This window comes from Heterodontus francisci, chromosome 7 (assembly GCF_036365525.1).
Source record: "Heterodontus francisci isolate sHetFra1 chromosome 7, sHetFra1.hap1, whole genome shotgun sequence".
In the NCBI taxonomy this organism is placed as follows: domain Eukaryota; kingdom Metazoa; phylum Chordata; class Chondrichthyes; order Heterodontiformes; family Heterodontidae; genus Heterodontus; species Heterodontus francisci.
Genome location: NC_090377.1, coordinates 126,289,970 through 126,307,167, shown reverse-complemented (window position 1 = coordinate 126,307,167; position 17,198 = coordinate 126,289,970). Strand labels below are relative to the sequence as shown.

The window sequence follows — 17,198 nt, the reverse complement described above, 5'->3', positions numbered from 1 at the left end:
ACAAAGTTAGAGCCCATGGAACAAAATGGACAGTAGCAGCATGGATATGAATTGGCTGAGTGACAGGAAACAGAGCATAATGGTGAACAGTTGTTTTTTGGACTGGAGGAAGGTATACAGTGGGATACCCCAGGGTTCACCTGCTTTTCTTGGTCAATATTAATGACCTAGACCTGCGTGTACAGGGCACAATTTTAAAATTTGCAGATGACACAAAACTTGGAAGCATTGTGAACTGCGAAGAGGATAGTGTTAAACTTCAAAAGGACACAGGTTGGTAGAAGAGGCAGAGCAGTGGCAGATGAAACTTAATGCAGAGAATTATGGTGATTCATTTTGTGCGGAAGAATGAGAAGCAATATAAAATAAAGGGTAAAATTCTAATGAGGGTGAGAACCTGAGGGTATGTGTGCACAAATCATTGAAGGTAGCAAGGCAGGTTGAGAGCGAAGTTCATAAAACATATGGGATCCTGGGCTTTATAAGTAGGGGATGTACTGTTCTGCCTGCGGGAAGGCTCTCTGTTTTTTTTCCTCCATGCAGGAGAGATGAGCATGCATGGGAAGAAGGTATAAGGGGGCTTCCTATTGCCTTTCTCAGAGTGGAATGGGAATTGAACCCATGCTGTTGACACTATCCTGAACCACACACCAGCCAACTGAGCTACCCAGTCTCCCTGGTAAATAGTGGCATAGAGTACAAAAGTAAGGAAGTTTTGATAAATCTGTGTAAAACACTGGTTTGACCTCAGCTGGAGCATCGTGTCCAATTCTGGGCACCACACTTTAGGAAGGATGTGAAGGCATTAGAGAGGGTGCAGAAAATATTTTTGAGAATGGTTCCAGGAATGAAGAACTTCAGTTTCATGGATAGATTGGAGAAGCTGGGGATGTTCTCCCTAGAGAAGAGAAGATTAAGAGGAGATTTGATAGAGGTGTTCAAAATCATGAGGGGGCTAGACAGTGTAGATAGGGAGAAACTCTTCCCTTTGGCGGGAGGATCGAGAACCGGAAGACACCGATTTAAGGTGATTGGCAGAAGAAGCAGCGTCAGCATGAGGGAATACATTTTTTATGCAGCGAGCAGTTAGGATCTGGAATGCACTGCCTGACAGTGTCCAATTGTGGCTTTCAAAAGAGAATTGGATAATTATCTGAAGAGAAAAAATTTGCAGAGCTATGGGGAAAAGGCGGAGGAGTTGGACTAGGTGAGTTGAACTTGCAGACAGCTGGCACATACACGACGGACCAAATATCTTCCTTCTGTGCTGTAACCATTTTATGATTCTACGGGCAAGGAAACCTCCTGCTGATTTATGACCTACCAACCTCTACCAGCTGATGAATCAGTGCTCTTCTATGCTGAATATCACTTGGAAGAAGCACACAGAATGTACTCTGGGTGGGGGACTTCAATGTCAATCACCACTACTGATCGAGCTGGCCGAGTCCTGAAGGACTTATCTGCCAGGTTGGGCCTGCGACAGACGGTGAGAGATTCAACAAGACCTACTTGAATTTGCCCACACCAATCTACCTGTCGCAGATGCATCTGTCCATGACAGCATTGGTAAAGTGACCACTTCACAATCCCTGTGAAGACTAAGTCCTGCCTTCACAATGAGAATACCCTCCATTGTGTTGTGTGGCACTATCACTGTGCTAAATGGAGTAGATTCAGAACCTATCTATCAGCTCAAAATTAGACATCCATGAGGCATTTGTGGGCCATCAGTGGCAGCAGAATTGTATTCACCTACAATCTGTAAACTCATGGCCTGGCATATCCCTCACTCTACAATTACCATCAAGCCATGGGGTCAACCCTGGTTCAATGAGGAGTGCAGGACAGCATGCCAGGAGCAGCACCAGGCATACCTAAAAATGAGGCGCCACCCTGTGAAGCCACAACAGAGGACTACATGCAAGCTAAACAGTGGAAGCAGCATGTGATAGATGGAGCTAAGTGATCTCACAATCAATGAATCAGATCTAAGCTTTGCAGACCTGTCCCCTTACCACTATTTTTCACTGTGGCCCTCTAGAAAGAACGTGGGGGGTAAATGTGAAGAAAATGGGCACAGTTTTAAAGGGGATGTAGGAACAGAGACACCTGGGGTATACACACACAATTCTTTGAAGGAAGCAGGGCAAGTTAATAAGACTGCTTAAAAAAAATACAGGACCCTTAAATTTATAAATAGAGGCATAGAGTACAAAAGTAAGGAAGTTACGTTAACCTTTATAAATTCCTAATTAGGCCCCAGCTAGAATATTGTGCCCAATTTTGGGCAGCACACTTTAGAAAGGATGGCAGGGCCCTGGAGACAGTTCATAAAAGATTTACTAGAATGGCAGAGATGAGGGACCTCAATTACATGGAGAAACTAGAGAAGTTGGGACTGTTCTTCTTAGAGAAGGGAAGATCAAGGGTGGATTTAATAGAGATGTTAAAAATTATGAAAGGTGCTGGGATGAAGAAAATAAAGAGAAATTGTTTCCACTGGCAGAAGGGTCAGTGACCAGAGGTCACAGGTTTTAGATAACTTGCAAAAGAAAGGGAAGATGGGAATTTTCTTTTAAACACAGCAAGTTATGATGATCTGGAATGTGCTGCCAGAAAGGATGATGGAAGCAGATTCAATAGTAATTTTCAAAAGGGAATTGGATATATGCTTGAAAAGGATAAATCTGCAGGACTATAGGGAAAAAGCAGGGGTGTGGGACTAATTCAACAGTTCTTTCAAACAGCCAGCACAGACATGAAAGCACTGAATGGCTCCTTCAATGTTTTTGATTTTATGACATTGTCTGAATTCATAATTTCTATACACTCAGTAGGTTTTTTTCTATAGTCCTGACGGGCTGAACTCAGCTTAGCTGACAATGCTTCTGATAATTATACAGTAAGATGCAACTAGTAAACAATGTTGGAATTTTTACTGCAATGCTCTCCTTCCTGAATGGAAGTGGGCTACAAAGATGATCCCAATTATGCTAAAATTATAGACCTGAATAAGACAAGAACAGTTACATAGATACTAATTGAATTTCACTAGTTTATTTAAACTGTGTTTCTCATCTCAGACATTTGGCAAGAAACTGAGCAGTGGACAGTCTTAACTCTGGGACAAACCCTCATTACAAAGCACATGATTTGATAACCAGCATGTTAATAATGAAAGGATTAAAGCATACCTAGAAATGCTGGCATGCAGCATGTCTGGAATCAAGTTAAACAGATGTATTTCATTATTCTTTTCGTGTTAAAACAAATTGAGTGTGAAAAATGTGTAGAGCAAGATATAAAATAAATCTTTTTATTGAATGAGCTTAATTTAGCGTAATGAATACTTAATGTGACACAGTATAAGAGACGTTAACAGAGGAAGGTCATTATAAAGCAATTTTTACAGTGATTAGTTTAACCAAACTTTGACCCATAATTTTACTGTTATTCACATTTTCTCTGAGCTGCTTTTAAATTTTAAAGCAATTTTCTTCATAATTTTTAATCAATAGCATACAGAGGCATATTGTTTTGAGTCACCCATTTATAAAATAAATCAACATATCTAGATATAATTCCATTAGTGCTCAGTAACCGAAAGCAGTGTAAACGATTTCACACAGTCAATCAGCCATGTAGAATGGGTAGTCCACACTTTGCCCAGCCTCACTTTCTCAGGCTTGTAGTTACTGTTTTTGTCATAGATGATGTACTGTGTACAGAACGACTGGTCTGAGCCAGGAAACGCATGGTAAGCCACAGTGTTGATGCTTTGAGTTACATCGCTATCTGGCTTGGGCTGCCGGGCAAGGATCTGACCCCCACCAACCTTGACCAATTGAGCAAGCTCTTCTTTCTTGCAACTTTTGAATGGGCCCATGAAATAGAAGTGGCAGCCATCAAACAGCTTCGGCAGCTAACAGCGAAAAAAATAAAGTTGTGATTAGAACAATATGACAGCATGGGACAATGATTTGTTAAAATGTATTTCAAACTGCACTAGAGGCAAGCACCTCTGTACATAATTAAGGACCTGCAGACAGAGCTATTTACTCATGCAGAAATATGGTATTAGATTATGGAACAATATCAGATGGATTTACTTAAATCACATCAAAAATTCACATATTTACCAACATAAAACTACCTAACAAACACGAAGCAAGAGGTTTAACTGTAATAATTTTAAATTCAATAAAACGCTGTTCCATGCAGGGGGTTTTAAGCAGTTTGCACACAAGAGAACTGACCAGTACACTAAACAAATATGTATAAGGAGGACAGAGGGGGACCAAGCATTAAGTGGATATAGCTTACACCTTACACCATATTCAGGACCTTACACTGTATTACAGAATTTACAGCACAGAAAACAGGCCATAAAGTCCAAATGATCTGTACTGATGTTTATACTCCATACAAGCCTTGTCCCACCAAACTTCATCGCACCCCATCAGGGTGCCTTTCTACTCCTTTTCCCTCATGTGCTTATCTAGCTTCCCCTTAAATGCATCTATGATATTCATCTCAGCTCTTCCCTGTGGTAGCAAGTTCCACATTCCTGCGTTCTCTGGGTAAAGAAGTTTCTCCTAAATTCCCTACTGGACTTATATTTATGGCCTCTAATTTAGGTCTCACTCAAGTGTAAGCATCTCTATCTGTACTGCATCAAACCCTTTCATAAACGGTCCATCAGATTACCTCTTCAGACCTGTTCATATCACTTTTATTCATTTCCGTTCTGAAGAACTAGTTATTTGCTCACCATCTTTTTTGAATGCATGTATTGAACCAACCTTTCCTGCTCCAGGTGCACACTCAGTCAACCAGCAAACCAAATCACCCTTGCCCCCACCCTTGATTAAATTACATACTCTTCACTCTAATTCCATATGTCATTCTTAGTATCAATTCAGTATAAGATTTCTAAATATGAAATTCTATCCCATCCCCAGTCATTGGTCTAGTTGCTAGGTTTCTGTAGATATTTGAATGATATCCCTCATTAGAGCATTTTAGTTATCCACATAACTACACTCAATACCCTGAATGATATAATGAGCAGTTGCGATTTGAGGACCAATACACAAAATTGACTGCACTAGTCATATTTGTCCAATTAGAAATACAATTTTTAAACTTACCTTGATTCCTATTACCTAGCAATTGATTACACAATCAGCAATTTCCTTATTCTTCCTATTAGTTTCTAATTTAGCATGAAGTTGCTTGTAACGGACCTCATCAAATACTTTGAAAGTTATGACATGAAACAGTGACTGCACTGCTTTCATTCACCAGTTTGGTTACAAAAGCATGCAAACCAAATAATCAAGCATAAACCTAGCACTATTTCAGATAGATCAACTTTACTCTACAATGTGTTCAAACTGCTTCTGCAATAAGGAGAGTTGAATAGTTTTCTCACGACATACAAATGACTCCCGATAATTCAAAGCTGTTTTTGGCGTTAAAAAATTTGAATTATCCAGTCATTCAAATTAAGTGATGTAACATAACAAAGCAAATTAGTAATCTTTACATAGGTCTATGCCAGAGTTCAGGCTCCACATAACACTCCTTCAATTTTACGTCATCTCAGCTTCCCAATGTATACATCTAATCCTTTCTCCCTCATGTACTTAATCTAACTTCTCTTTAAATGCATTCATGCTATTTGCCTCAACCACTCCACCTGGTACAGAATTCTTCATTCTGATCACTCTTTGGGTAAAGAAGCTTCTCCTGAATTTCCTATTGGATTTATGATGAGTGACTATCTTATATTTATGAACCCTAGTTTTGGATTCTCCACGAGGGTAAACACCACCTCTGTTCTACCCTATTGGGTGGCACAGTGGCAAGCACCGCAGCCTCACAGCTCCAGCGACCCATGTTCGGTTCTGGGTACTGCCTGTGCGGAGTTTGCAAGTTCTCCCTGTGACCGCGTGGGTTTCCGCCGAGTGCTCCGGTTTCCTCCCACAGCCGAAGACTTGCAGGTTGATAGGTAAATTGGCCATTATAAATTGCCCCTAGTGTAGGTAGGTGGTAGGAGAATTGAGGTAAGGTGGGGATGTGGTAGGGGATATGGGATTAATGTAGGATTAGTATAAATGGGTGGTTGATGGTCGGCATGGACTCAGTGGGCTGAAGGGCCTCTTTCAGTGCTGTACCTCTCTATGACTCTGTAACCCCTTTATAAAGACCTCCATCAGGTCACCTCTCAATCTTCTCTTTCCTAGGGAAAAGTATTCTTTTTATAATATGGAGACCCAGAAATGTGCACAGTTACAGAGTGCGGTTTAACATAGATTCTAAACAAGTTCTCTTTTCTTCTTTTGAATTGTTCCTGTAGAAAGAAACCCCAGTGCTTTGCATTTCTTATTGTATATGTTTTAAGAAGATTCCAAACCTATTTCTCAAAATTCCCAGAAGATCCAATGGATAATCTGGGCACTGGTTAAGCACAACATCACACTGACCTGGAATTATACTTGCACCATAAGTTATGTGAGACGATCTCATGGAGCAGTAATCACACCGCATTTTTTCAGTGCATATGACAGCAAGATTGAAATGTGATATCCAAATTCTGTTGCCATTTTCAAGTCATTGCACATCCCAAATCACTGGATCAACATGAAATTGGCAATATAATTGGCAAAATAGCCACTGGCAGAGATGCTCATTCCAACTGTCAATGCCAGAGGGTAAAAATACCCGTTCGATATTTGCATCAATCTGTTAGGGCTTGCGGCAAACATACTGTGGTGCGTCGGTACTCAAAATCATTCTCACAGCAAGCAATGTTCTGATTAATTTAAACAGTTTTCAAATGTCAACTTTACAAGAATTAAAGTTTCAAATGTTGCAAGATGTGACATGAAAGAAAAAAAATCATGATAATCTGACAGTTTAAAAAACAGATAATGGTGTTGCGACACTTAGCAATGCTGTAATATCCTTCATTAGAGAAAAGCAGAGTTGTGGTACCTGCTGTTCCTGGTTGAGCCGCCCACGTTTGGGACCATTTACAGTACTTATCTCATAGTCTTCTTCGGCAACTCTGTCATTGCTCTCCAAGCAAGCTGTCACCCCTTGGCAATTGAGAAGAAAAGCATTTCGGTTAACGAGCATTAACGGCACATGGAAGCAATTCCCCCTAATGCTTAGCACACGGAAAAGACACAGTGCTCTTCCTGTCAGTATACAAAAAAAGTGACACAGCAGAGCAAGCATATGTTATGATTAAAACACTGTGCAACTACTCTGTGCAAAAAGCCTCTGTCCCCTTACTTCCCAAAAAAGGTAAGTATTCTAACACTGTACTGGCATTTCTTTTTTTGCCATTACTCCTTTTAAAATATTTATACATGAATACACCACTGTTAGATAAGACATCAATCAGCAGAATGTAAGCTGGCAAAGCTTGGTTTACAGCCAAGCCTTGCGGCAAGACACACAGCAAAATAGAGGTCAATGAACTGGCAATAACAACATATTATATATCTTCATACAATGGAAGTTGACTCAACAACCCCTATGGTTAACATCATGAGCTGACTGAAATTAATGGAGCCCGAGGCAACTCTAATATTTTCCCCCCTTTTCCAGAGTCCCTTGGGTAATACGTTATTCTACATATGTACAGATACTGCACAATGCTGAAAATGTGGCGATCTCGGGTACAGAACCTTTGTCTGACTAAAATGAAAAGATGTGGCTAACAGCTGACAGCTGGCCCGGGAAAAGCAGGAAGCAAAGAGACAACAGGCAGAATATAAAATGTCAAACACGGCCGTTGAAAGTTACCAGAAGTATAATATTCTTCGTAGCAGAGAGAATGTTTTATATTTAAAACATAAAAGATGCATTAACAAATGGGTTTTTGTGAAATTATAACCAAATCAGTGAGTAGAATCATACTAATTTGCATTTAGAATATGCCTTGATATAATTGAAAAGAATTTGAGCCAACTAGCCCAAAATCGAAACATGTTGTTTACCTGAAGTCTGTTAAAATAATGAATTCAGGTTAAAACCTGATTTCCTTGAGTAAAGAAAACCTTGGATTGCTTTCATCTCCCCAGAGAGCTGAGCAGGATTTTTATACTTCTCCACAGCTGTCACACACACCAAAGCTTTTTTGAGAAATAGCCATGTCAACAATGGAATTAATCAAAGCCTGGGCGAGGATAATTTGTCGCACGAACACCCATGGAAAAAGAGTTCAGTTTTACCCATTTGCATTAGAGAATAATGTCACGCAGTGACCCATTATTAATGGTGTGTTTGCCAATGAAATGCTGACTGTCACTAACTGTTTGGTTTTTAACACTAGAAATCGCTTGCCACTCTTGTAAATGGACTTCACATCCCCACACAAATCATCTAACATTATAAGACTTGGGTTGAACTGAGAGCCCTCACCAATATTCTCCAGTTTACTGCATGTATCACACAATGCCAGGTGATCCTAACATTGAGAGGTCAAACAATAACTCTCATTTGAAAATCATAGAAACATATAGCACAGCGGGAGGCCAATCGGCTATCATATCTGTGCCAGTTCTTTCAAAGAGCTATTCAATTAGTCCCACTCTTCCTGCTCTTTCCCCATGGCCCTGCAAATATCTCCTTTTCAAGTATTTATCCAATTCCATTATACAAGTTACGAATGAATCTATTTTCACCTCCCTTTCAGGCAGAGCATTCCAGATCATCACAACTCGCTGCATAAAAAAAAAAGTCTCCTCATCTCACCTCTGGCCTTTTGCCAATTAGATAAACAGAAAATGCTGGAAACACTCAGCAGGTCAGCCAGCAGGTCAATCAGAACTTGGCTCAAGATTTATAATCACTGCATACATTTAGTGAGCATAAAACAGATAAAAGGACAGCACTTAGTACAAGTAGCATGCTTACAGTAATTACAAACTTTTAAGAATCTCCTCAAAATGTCAAGAACAAATCACTAACCATGAACACAAGATGGATCCCTCAAAACACGGTTGCTTATTTCTTACATGACTACTAGCTACTGTGTTCTCGCACCTACACTGTTTGGGATTTTTTTCTCCCTGCTGCTCTAACACGCGTTCAAGTCTTCAGAAGAAGGAATTTTCCTCCACACAAGATCAGGTGGCAGGTTATTCAACCTTGCCCGCCTAAGAGCGAAGACAGAAAGTCCTCATCAGGGAACTCCTCTTTGCTGACGATGCTGCATTAACATCTCACACAGAAGAGTGTCTGCAGAGTCTCATCGACAGGTTTGCGGCTGCCTGCAACGAATCTGGCCTAACCATCAGCCTCAAGAAAACAAACATCATGGGACAGGACGTCAGAAATGCTTCATCCATCAATATTGGCGACCACGCTCTGGAAGTGGTTCAAGAGTTCACCTACCTAGGCTTAACTATCACCAGTAACCTGTCTCTCAATGCAGAAATCAACAAGCGCATGGGAAAGGCTTCCACTGCCAGACTGGCCAAGAGAATGTGGGAAAATGGCGCACTGACACGGAACACAAAAGTCCGAGTGTATCAAGCCTGTGTCCTCAGTACCTTGCTCTACGGCAGCGAGGCCTGGACAACGTATGTCAGCCAAGAGCAAAGTCTCAATTCATTCCATCTTCGCTGCCTCCAGAGAATCCTTGGCATCCGGTGGCAGGACCGTATCTCCAACACAGTAGTCCTCGAGGTGGCCAACATCCCCAGCTTATACTACTGAGTCAGCGGCGCTTGAGATGGCTTGGCCATGTGAGCCGCATGGAAGATGGCAGGATCCCCAAAGACACATTGTACAGCGAGCTCGCCACTGGTATCAGACCTACCGGCCGTCCATGTCTCCGCTTTAAAGACGTCTGCAAACACGACATGAAGTCCTGTAACACTGATCACAAGTCGTGGGAGTCAGTTGCCAGTGATCGCCAGAGCTGGCGGGCAGCCATAAAGGCAGGGCTAAAGTGTGGCAAGTCGAAGAGACTTAGCAGTTGGCAGGAAAAAAGACAGAAGCGCAAGGGGAGAGCCAACTGTGTAACAGCCCCGAAAACCAATTTTATCTGCAGCACCTGTGGAAGAATCTGTCACTCTAGTATTGGCCTTTATACCCACTCCAGGCGCTGCTCCACAAACCACTGACCACCTCCAGGCACTTAAACGTTGTATCCCGAGACAAGGAGGCCAAAGAAGACTAGTTAATGCAGAGACCTCTGTCTAAAAATAAAGATTTTTATACAGTGCTTTCCACGATCTCAGAACATTCCAAAGTGTTTTCCACCTAATGAAGTACTTTTACAGTCACTGTTGTAATGTAGGAAATGCGACAGTCAATTTGCACACAGCAAGATTACACAAACAGCAATGTGATAATGACCAGGTATGTTTTTTTTTGTGATGTTGGTTGAGGGATAAATATTGGTCAGGACACTGGGCAGAACTCCCCGACTCTTCTTTGAAATAGTGCCACGGGATCATTTACACCCACTTGAAAGAGAACACAGGCCTCTGTTTAAGGTTTCATCCGAAAGAAGGCACCTCGGACAATGTAGTGCTCCCTCAGTTACGGTACTGGAGTGTCAGTGGAGATTTTGTACTTAAGTCTGTAGGCCTGTACCTCTGATGGCCGGCATTTGAATATAAACCTATGACCCGTAGCTTCTAGTTACAGAGATGTCTGTCAAAGCATCTACAAAGAATCATTGCCCTGCTCATTCCTCAAATCTGAATCATGTCTTCAACACATATGGCAGTCAATTATGCCCATTACTTAAAAGAAAGTCAATCATGTATGATGCTTGAATTGACTGGAATACTCTGATCCACTGATCAGTTCCAAACACGCTGAATGATTTGCAACACTCTTCTGCATCCAAAGACAATGGCAGCAAACAAACTACACATACCAAGTGCCTGTCCTGACGCATAAGGAGCCAGCTACAATGTGCATTCTCTGCAGCCTGAGAAACAGCGAGCAGAAATCAATTTTAATTCTGTGTGCGGTGACCAGCAAGAAAGAATGCAATAAATAATCCATCATTGCCATTTTTGTCACATGAACATATGGTGCCATGAAGTAGTTGGAGAGATGTCAGTCCATACCTTCAAGTTCAGCACTCGAATAAAATAAGATCAGGAATTTATCCAAATGCTGTGTGCAATTTGAGGCAGTGGACCTTCCCTTTTTGGGCACCAAATAAAATAAATTAGGATATTTGGGGCCAGGGAAGAGAAGAGAAAGAGTAGGTGCTCATGCACCAACTCCACCATTTTGGAGCATCAGATAAGTCTTTTCAAGCATGTGTCATGAGGTGAGAGATTTGCTGTGTGCTGCAATCAGTGTTGCGTGAAAAACATTCATTTTCAGATTTTTAACTTGCAAACTTGTTGCCCCTTGAGGTGAAGGGTATTAGCACCACACAATAAATAATAGAATAGTACAACACAGAAGGAGGCTCTTTGGGCCATCAAGTCTGCTCTGGCACTTTCAAAGTTAGACCTACTCCCCTGCTCTTTTTTTCTCCTTTAAGTATTTATACAATTCCCTTTTGAAAGTTACTACTGAATCTGTATTCACCACCCTATCAGGCAGCACATTCCAAATCCTAATCACAAATTGTGTAAAAATGCTTTTCCTCATGTTGCTTCTTTTGCCAATCACCTTAAATCTTTGCTCTCTGGTTTATTTTGACCCTTCAATGATTGGTAACAGTTTCTCTTTATTTATTCTATCTTCACCCTTTATGATTTTAAACACCTCCATCAAATCGTTTCTTCGCTTAAAGGCGAATAACTCCAGCATCTCCAGTCTATCCACATGACTCCAATCCCTCCTGCCTGGAACCATTCAGTGTCCTCTTCTAAAGCCTCCACATCCTACCTATCGCGCAGTGCCTATAACTGAACACAATATTTCAGATGGGGCCGAACTGGTATGTCATTTGGGTTGACCATAAATTCCTGGCTTTTGTACTCTCTGCCTCTATTTATAAAGCCCAGCATTCCATATGCTTTGTTAATTGCTTTACTAGCTCATCCTGCCACCTTCAAAGATTCATGCACAAATACCCCCCCAGGTCTCTCTCTCTTCTTGCACCTTCTTTAAAATTGTACAATTTGGGTTATATTGCATCTCCTCCTCCTTCCTACCAAATAAACGGCCTCACATTTTCCTGTATTGAATTTCATCTACCATATGTCCAACCTTTCCACCAGGCTGTCAATATCCTCTTGAAGTCTATTACTATCTTCATTGCTTATTAAACTTCAAAGTTTTGTACCATCTGCAAATTCCGAAGTTGCGCCCTGTATCCCCAAGTCATTAATGTATATCAAAAACAGCAATAGCCCTTGTACTGAACTCTGGAAAATACTATCATATACCTCCCTCCAGTCCAAAAAACAGGCATTCACCACAACTGTTTTCCATACCTTAATCAATTTTGTATCCATGTTGCTACTGCCAATTTGCCAACAAGCTTAATAGGCTTAACATATGCCTAAATATGTCTTACAATGCTCCTACTCTTTGGGGTCCAGTGTTGGGATCAAACACACTCTGGTCATTTACAACACAGTTATGATGTTCCAAACTCAGCAAGGCTTCCTTATGCAGCCAGAGTGCAACTCTCCATTAAGTAGTGGTAGAAACAGCCAAAATCAGCTTCTCTCAGAGAGGTGTGCAGTCATCCAGTAGAACGGGCAACGCTGGCTCTAGGGACAGAGTGACTAAGCATTTCTACAAATATGAACTACCAGATGCAGCCAGCATGGATTTGGAAAGGGCAAGTCATGTTTAAAGAACCTCTTTGAATTTTTTGATAAAGCAACTAATGTGGTCAGTGCTGGAATATCTATGGATGTTATTTATATGGACTTCAAGAAGGCATTCAACATGGTGCTTCATAAGAGATCAACAAAAATGAGAATGCTTGGAATTAGAGGCAACCTATTGGCTTGGATATTTAAAGCACCCTGTACTTAAAGTGGATAAAGCACCAGGGCCGGATGCGATGCATCCAAGGATACAGAGGGAAGTGAGGGTGGAAATCGCAGAGGCACTGGCCATAATTTTTTCAGTCTTCCTTAGACTCTGGGGTGGTGCCAGAGGACTGCAGAATTGCAAACGTTACACTCTTGTTCAAAAAAGATAAGCCCAGCAACTACAGGCCAGTCAGTTTAACTTTGGTGGTGGGAAAACTTCTAGAAAAAATAATTTGGGACAAAATCAATAGTCACATGGACAAATGCGAGTTAATAAAGGAAACCAAGCATGGATTTCTTAAGGGAAAATCATGTTTAACTAACGGAGTTTTTTTGAGGAGGTAACAGAGAGAGTTGATGAGGGCAATGTTGTTGATGTGGTGTGCATGGACTTTCAAAAGGTGTTTGATACAGTGCCACTCAACAGACTTGTGAGCAAACTTGTAGCTCATGGAATAAAAGGGACGGTAGCAACATGGATACAAAATTGGCTAAGTGGCAGGAAACAAAGAGTAGTGGTTAATGGATGTTTTTCGGGCTGGAGGAATATTTGCAGTGGAGTTCCCCAGGGATCAGTGTTGGGACCCTTGCTGTTCCTGGTATATATTAATGACCTAGAGCTTGGTGTACAGGACACAATTTCAAAGTTTGCAGATGATATGAAACTTGGAAGCATTGTAAACTGTGAGGAGGGTAGTGTAGAATTTCAAAAGAACATAGACAAGTTGGTGGAATGGGCAGACAGGTGCAGATGAAATTCAATGCAGAGAAATGGGAAGTGATTAATTTTGGTAGGAAGAACATGGAGAGACAATATAGAATAAATTGTAGAATTCTAAAGAGGGTGCAAGAGCAGAGGGACCTAAGTGTATATGTGCATTAGTCATTGAAGGTGGCAGGACAGGTGGAGAGAGCAGTTAATAAAGCATACAGTATCCTGGGCTTTATTAATAGAGGCAGAGAGTACAAGAGCAAGGAAGTTATGTTGAACTTGTTCAGCCTCAGCTGGAGTATTGTGTCCAATTCTGGGCAACACACTTGAGGAAAGACACGAGGGCGTTGGAGAGAGTACAGAAAAGATTCACGAGAATGGTTCCAGGGATGAGGAATTTCAGTTATGCAGATAGACTGGAGAAGTTAGGACTGTTTTCCTTGGAGAAGGCTGAGAGGTAATTTGATAGAGGTATTCAAAATCATGAGGGGTCTGGACAGAGTAGATAGAGAGAAACTTTTCCCACTCGTGAAAAAAATCGAGAATGAGAGGGCACAGATTTAAAGTATTTGGTAAGGGAAGAAAAATTGGCATGAGGCATAACTTTTTCACACAGCGAGTGGTTAAGGTCTGGAATGCGCTGCCTGAGAACGTGGTGGAGGCAGGTTCAATTGAAGCATTCAAAAGGGAATTAGACAGTTATATGAAAAGGAAGAATGTGCAGGGTTATGGGGAGAAGGCTGAAGAATGTGACTGAGGGAGTTGCTCTTTCTGACAGCCAGTGCGGACACGATGGGACAAATGGCCTCCTTCTGCGTTATAACGATTCTGTGATATGGAATTGTTTAATAGGTAGGATACAGAGTATGGATACTGCGTATGTCCTCAAATGGGCAGCAGGTGACCAGTGGTTTCCCCAGGGATCTTTACTGGGGCTTCAGGTTTTCATTATATTTAGAAATGACTTGGAAGAAGGAATAGAGTTGGATAGCCACATCTGCTGACAACATTATGTTAGGTGGCACAGTAAATAAAGTAGATGGGAGCAGAAAATTGCAAATGGGCATTGATAGATTACGTGACAAAACTACAACAGATGGAGCTCAATGTGGGAATATGTGAGGTCATCCACTTTTGACCCAAGACAGACAGATCAGCGTACTTTCTAAAAGGTGAAAAGTTAGGAACTGTGGATGAGGAGCGAGATTTAGGGAGCCCAAGTACAGAACCCACTAAAAACTAGTGGTCAGGTACAAAAAATTATACAAAAGGCTAAGGAACGTTAGCCTTTGTCTCAAGAGGGCTGGAAAACAAAGCGGAAGTTAAGCTACAGCTAGCTGTACAATGCTCTGTTTAGACCCCACCTGGGTAACTGCCCCTCAAGTATGATATACTGGTCTTGGAGGGGGTGTAGATTCACCAGAATGATACAGGAGCTAAAAGGGTTAAATTATAAGGACAGGCTTACTTTCCCCTGAATATAGAAGATTAAGAAGTGATATAATTGAGATGTTTAAGATGATCAAAGGAGTTGATGTTTCCATGTACCCCATTTCCTCTGGTGGAGTCGTCGAGAACAGGGAGCATAACCTTAAAATTAGAGCTAGGCCATTCAGGGGTGATGTCAAAGGGTAGTGGAAATCTGGTGCACTCACCCGAAAAGCTGTTGAGGGTAGGCCAATTGAAAATTTCAAAATGGAGAATGATAGATTTTAGTTCAGATTATGGGGAAAAGGTGAGTCGATGGAATTAAGATAACGATCAGCCATGAAGAGTGGAACAGGCTCAAGAGACTGAATGGTTTCATGATCCTGTGCATTCCTAAGAATATCCGCATTTGTGGTACTTTTCCCTTTTCCAACACAGACATCTTGTGCCCACTCTGTGAGGGAACTTAGTGGCAATTTTTAGTTTAATGCTCACTTGAAACTGGATTGGAATTAACCAGACTCACTTCTTGCAGGGCCCTTACAATCAGCAGAGAGAAGGACATCTTCAAGCACACCAGCTTCGAGTAAACACACTTGGCAAAGTTTCTTTCTTGGTTGGTAACGCAAAGGAGCAGATAACCCCTGCTATATGCAAGAAATGCAACGTGAACAAATTACACATTTTAACCATGTGCTTTTGTAAACAAACTTTTTATACAAACACAGTGCCCCTTTTAAAATCTGTAATAATTGTACAGCTTGTGGTTCTAGTTTTAAGAGCTACAGCACTGAAACAGGCCCTTCGGCCCACCGTGTCTGTGCCGACCATTAACCACCCATTTATACTAATCCTACACTAATCCCATATTCCTACCACATCCTCACCTGTCCCTATATTCCCCTACCACCTACCTACACTAGGGGCAATTTACAATGGGCAATTTACCTATCAACCTGCAAGTCTTTTGGCTGTGGGAGGAAACCAAAGCACCCGGAGGAAACCCACGCAGACACAGGGAGAACTTGCAAACTCCACACAGCCAGTACCCAGAATTGAACCCGGGTCGCAGGAGCTGTGAGACTGCGGTGCTAACCACTGCGCCACTGTGCCGCAGTGGTCCAGTTAAGTTTCTGGTCATTGATAACCCCCAGCATGTTGATGGTAATGCTGTTGAACATGAAGAGGAGATGGTTAGATTTTCTCCTGTTGGAGATGGTCGTTGCCTGGCGTTTGTATGATGCGAATGTTACTTGCCACTTAGCAGCCCAAGCCTGAATGTTGTCCAGGTCTTGACGCATGCAGGCATGGGCTGCTTCAGTATCCGACTTTTTAACCGACTCTGTTAAATCATATTTAGGGCAAAGTTTCAGCTGCTCAATACTATCATATGCTACAGAAGTAAATAGTATCCGTTAATGCACAGAGTGGTCACAGAGACAGAGTGCAAAATCTGGGAATTTGGTACTGAGGGGGAAGGAGGTGCTGCTCTTTGCCTCCAATACTGGTATGTTCGTATAACTTAAACAAGATCACGTAATTAATTACAAAAAAACTATAAGCTAAGCATAAACAGAGTGAGAGAGAAGGCCCAGGCCAGAGCAGAGACAGCAGTATATATGGCAAACCCAATAACAACACAGATAAAGGAGTGATGTCACAGGACAGCAAGTAGGTGATTGGTTGGACAGTCTTACCCTGGCCTTTTTATCTCTCCAGTTAGAGTAGTCAGTAGTAGCTACAACACTGGCATCCACCCAACAATGTAGAAAATTGCCAAGGTTTGTCCTGTCTATAAAACACATGACAAATCCAATCCCGCCAATTCCCGCCTTATCAGTCTACGCTCAATCATCAGCAAAATGATGGGAGATGTCTTTGACAGCGATATCAAGCGGCACGTACTCAGCAGTAACCTGCTTACTGATGCTCCGTTTGGGTTCCGCCAGGACCATTTGGTCCCTGACCTCATTACACAGCCTTGGTCCAAACATGGACAAAAGAGCTGAATTCAAGAAGTGAGGTGAGAGTGATTGCCTTTGACACCAAGGCAGCATTTGATTGAGCGT

General features: G+C 41.7%; 1 protein-coding gene across 1 annotated transcript in view; it reads right to left on the bottom strand.

The window, feature by feature from the left end:
- Nucleotides 1–3,059: 3,059 nt before the first annotated feature.
- Nucleotides 3,060–17,198, bottom strand: part of bard1 (BRCA1 associated RING domain 1) — a 192,075-nt gene continuing 177,936 nt past the window's right edge. Inside the window, exons 10-11 of the mRNA XM_068036136.1 lie at nucleotides 7,003–7,106; nucleotides 3,060–3,925 (exon numbers count right to left, since the gene is read on the bottom strand). Coding sequence (XP_067892237.1) covers nucleotides 3,590–3,925; nucleotides 7,003–7,106 — 440 coding nt within the window. The 3' untranslated portion in view covers nucleotides 3,060–3,589. The remainder of the gene's footprint in view (nucleotides 3,926–7,002; nucleotides 7,107–17,198) is intronic.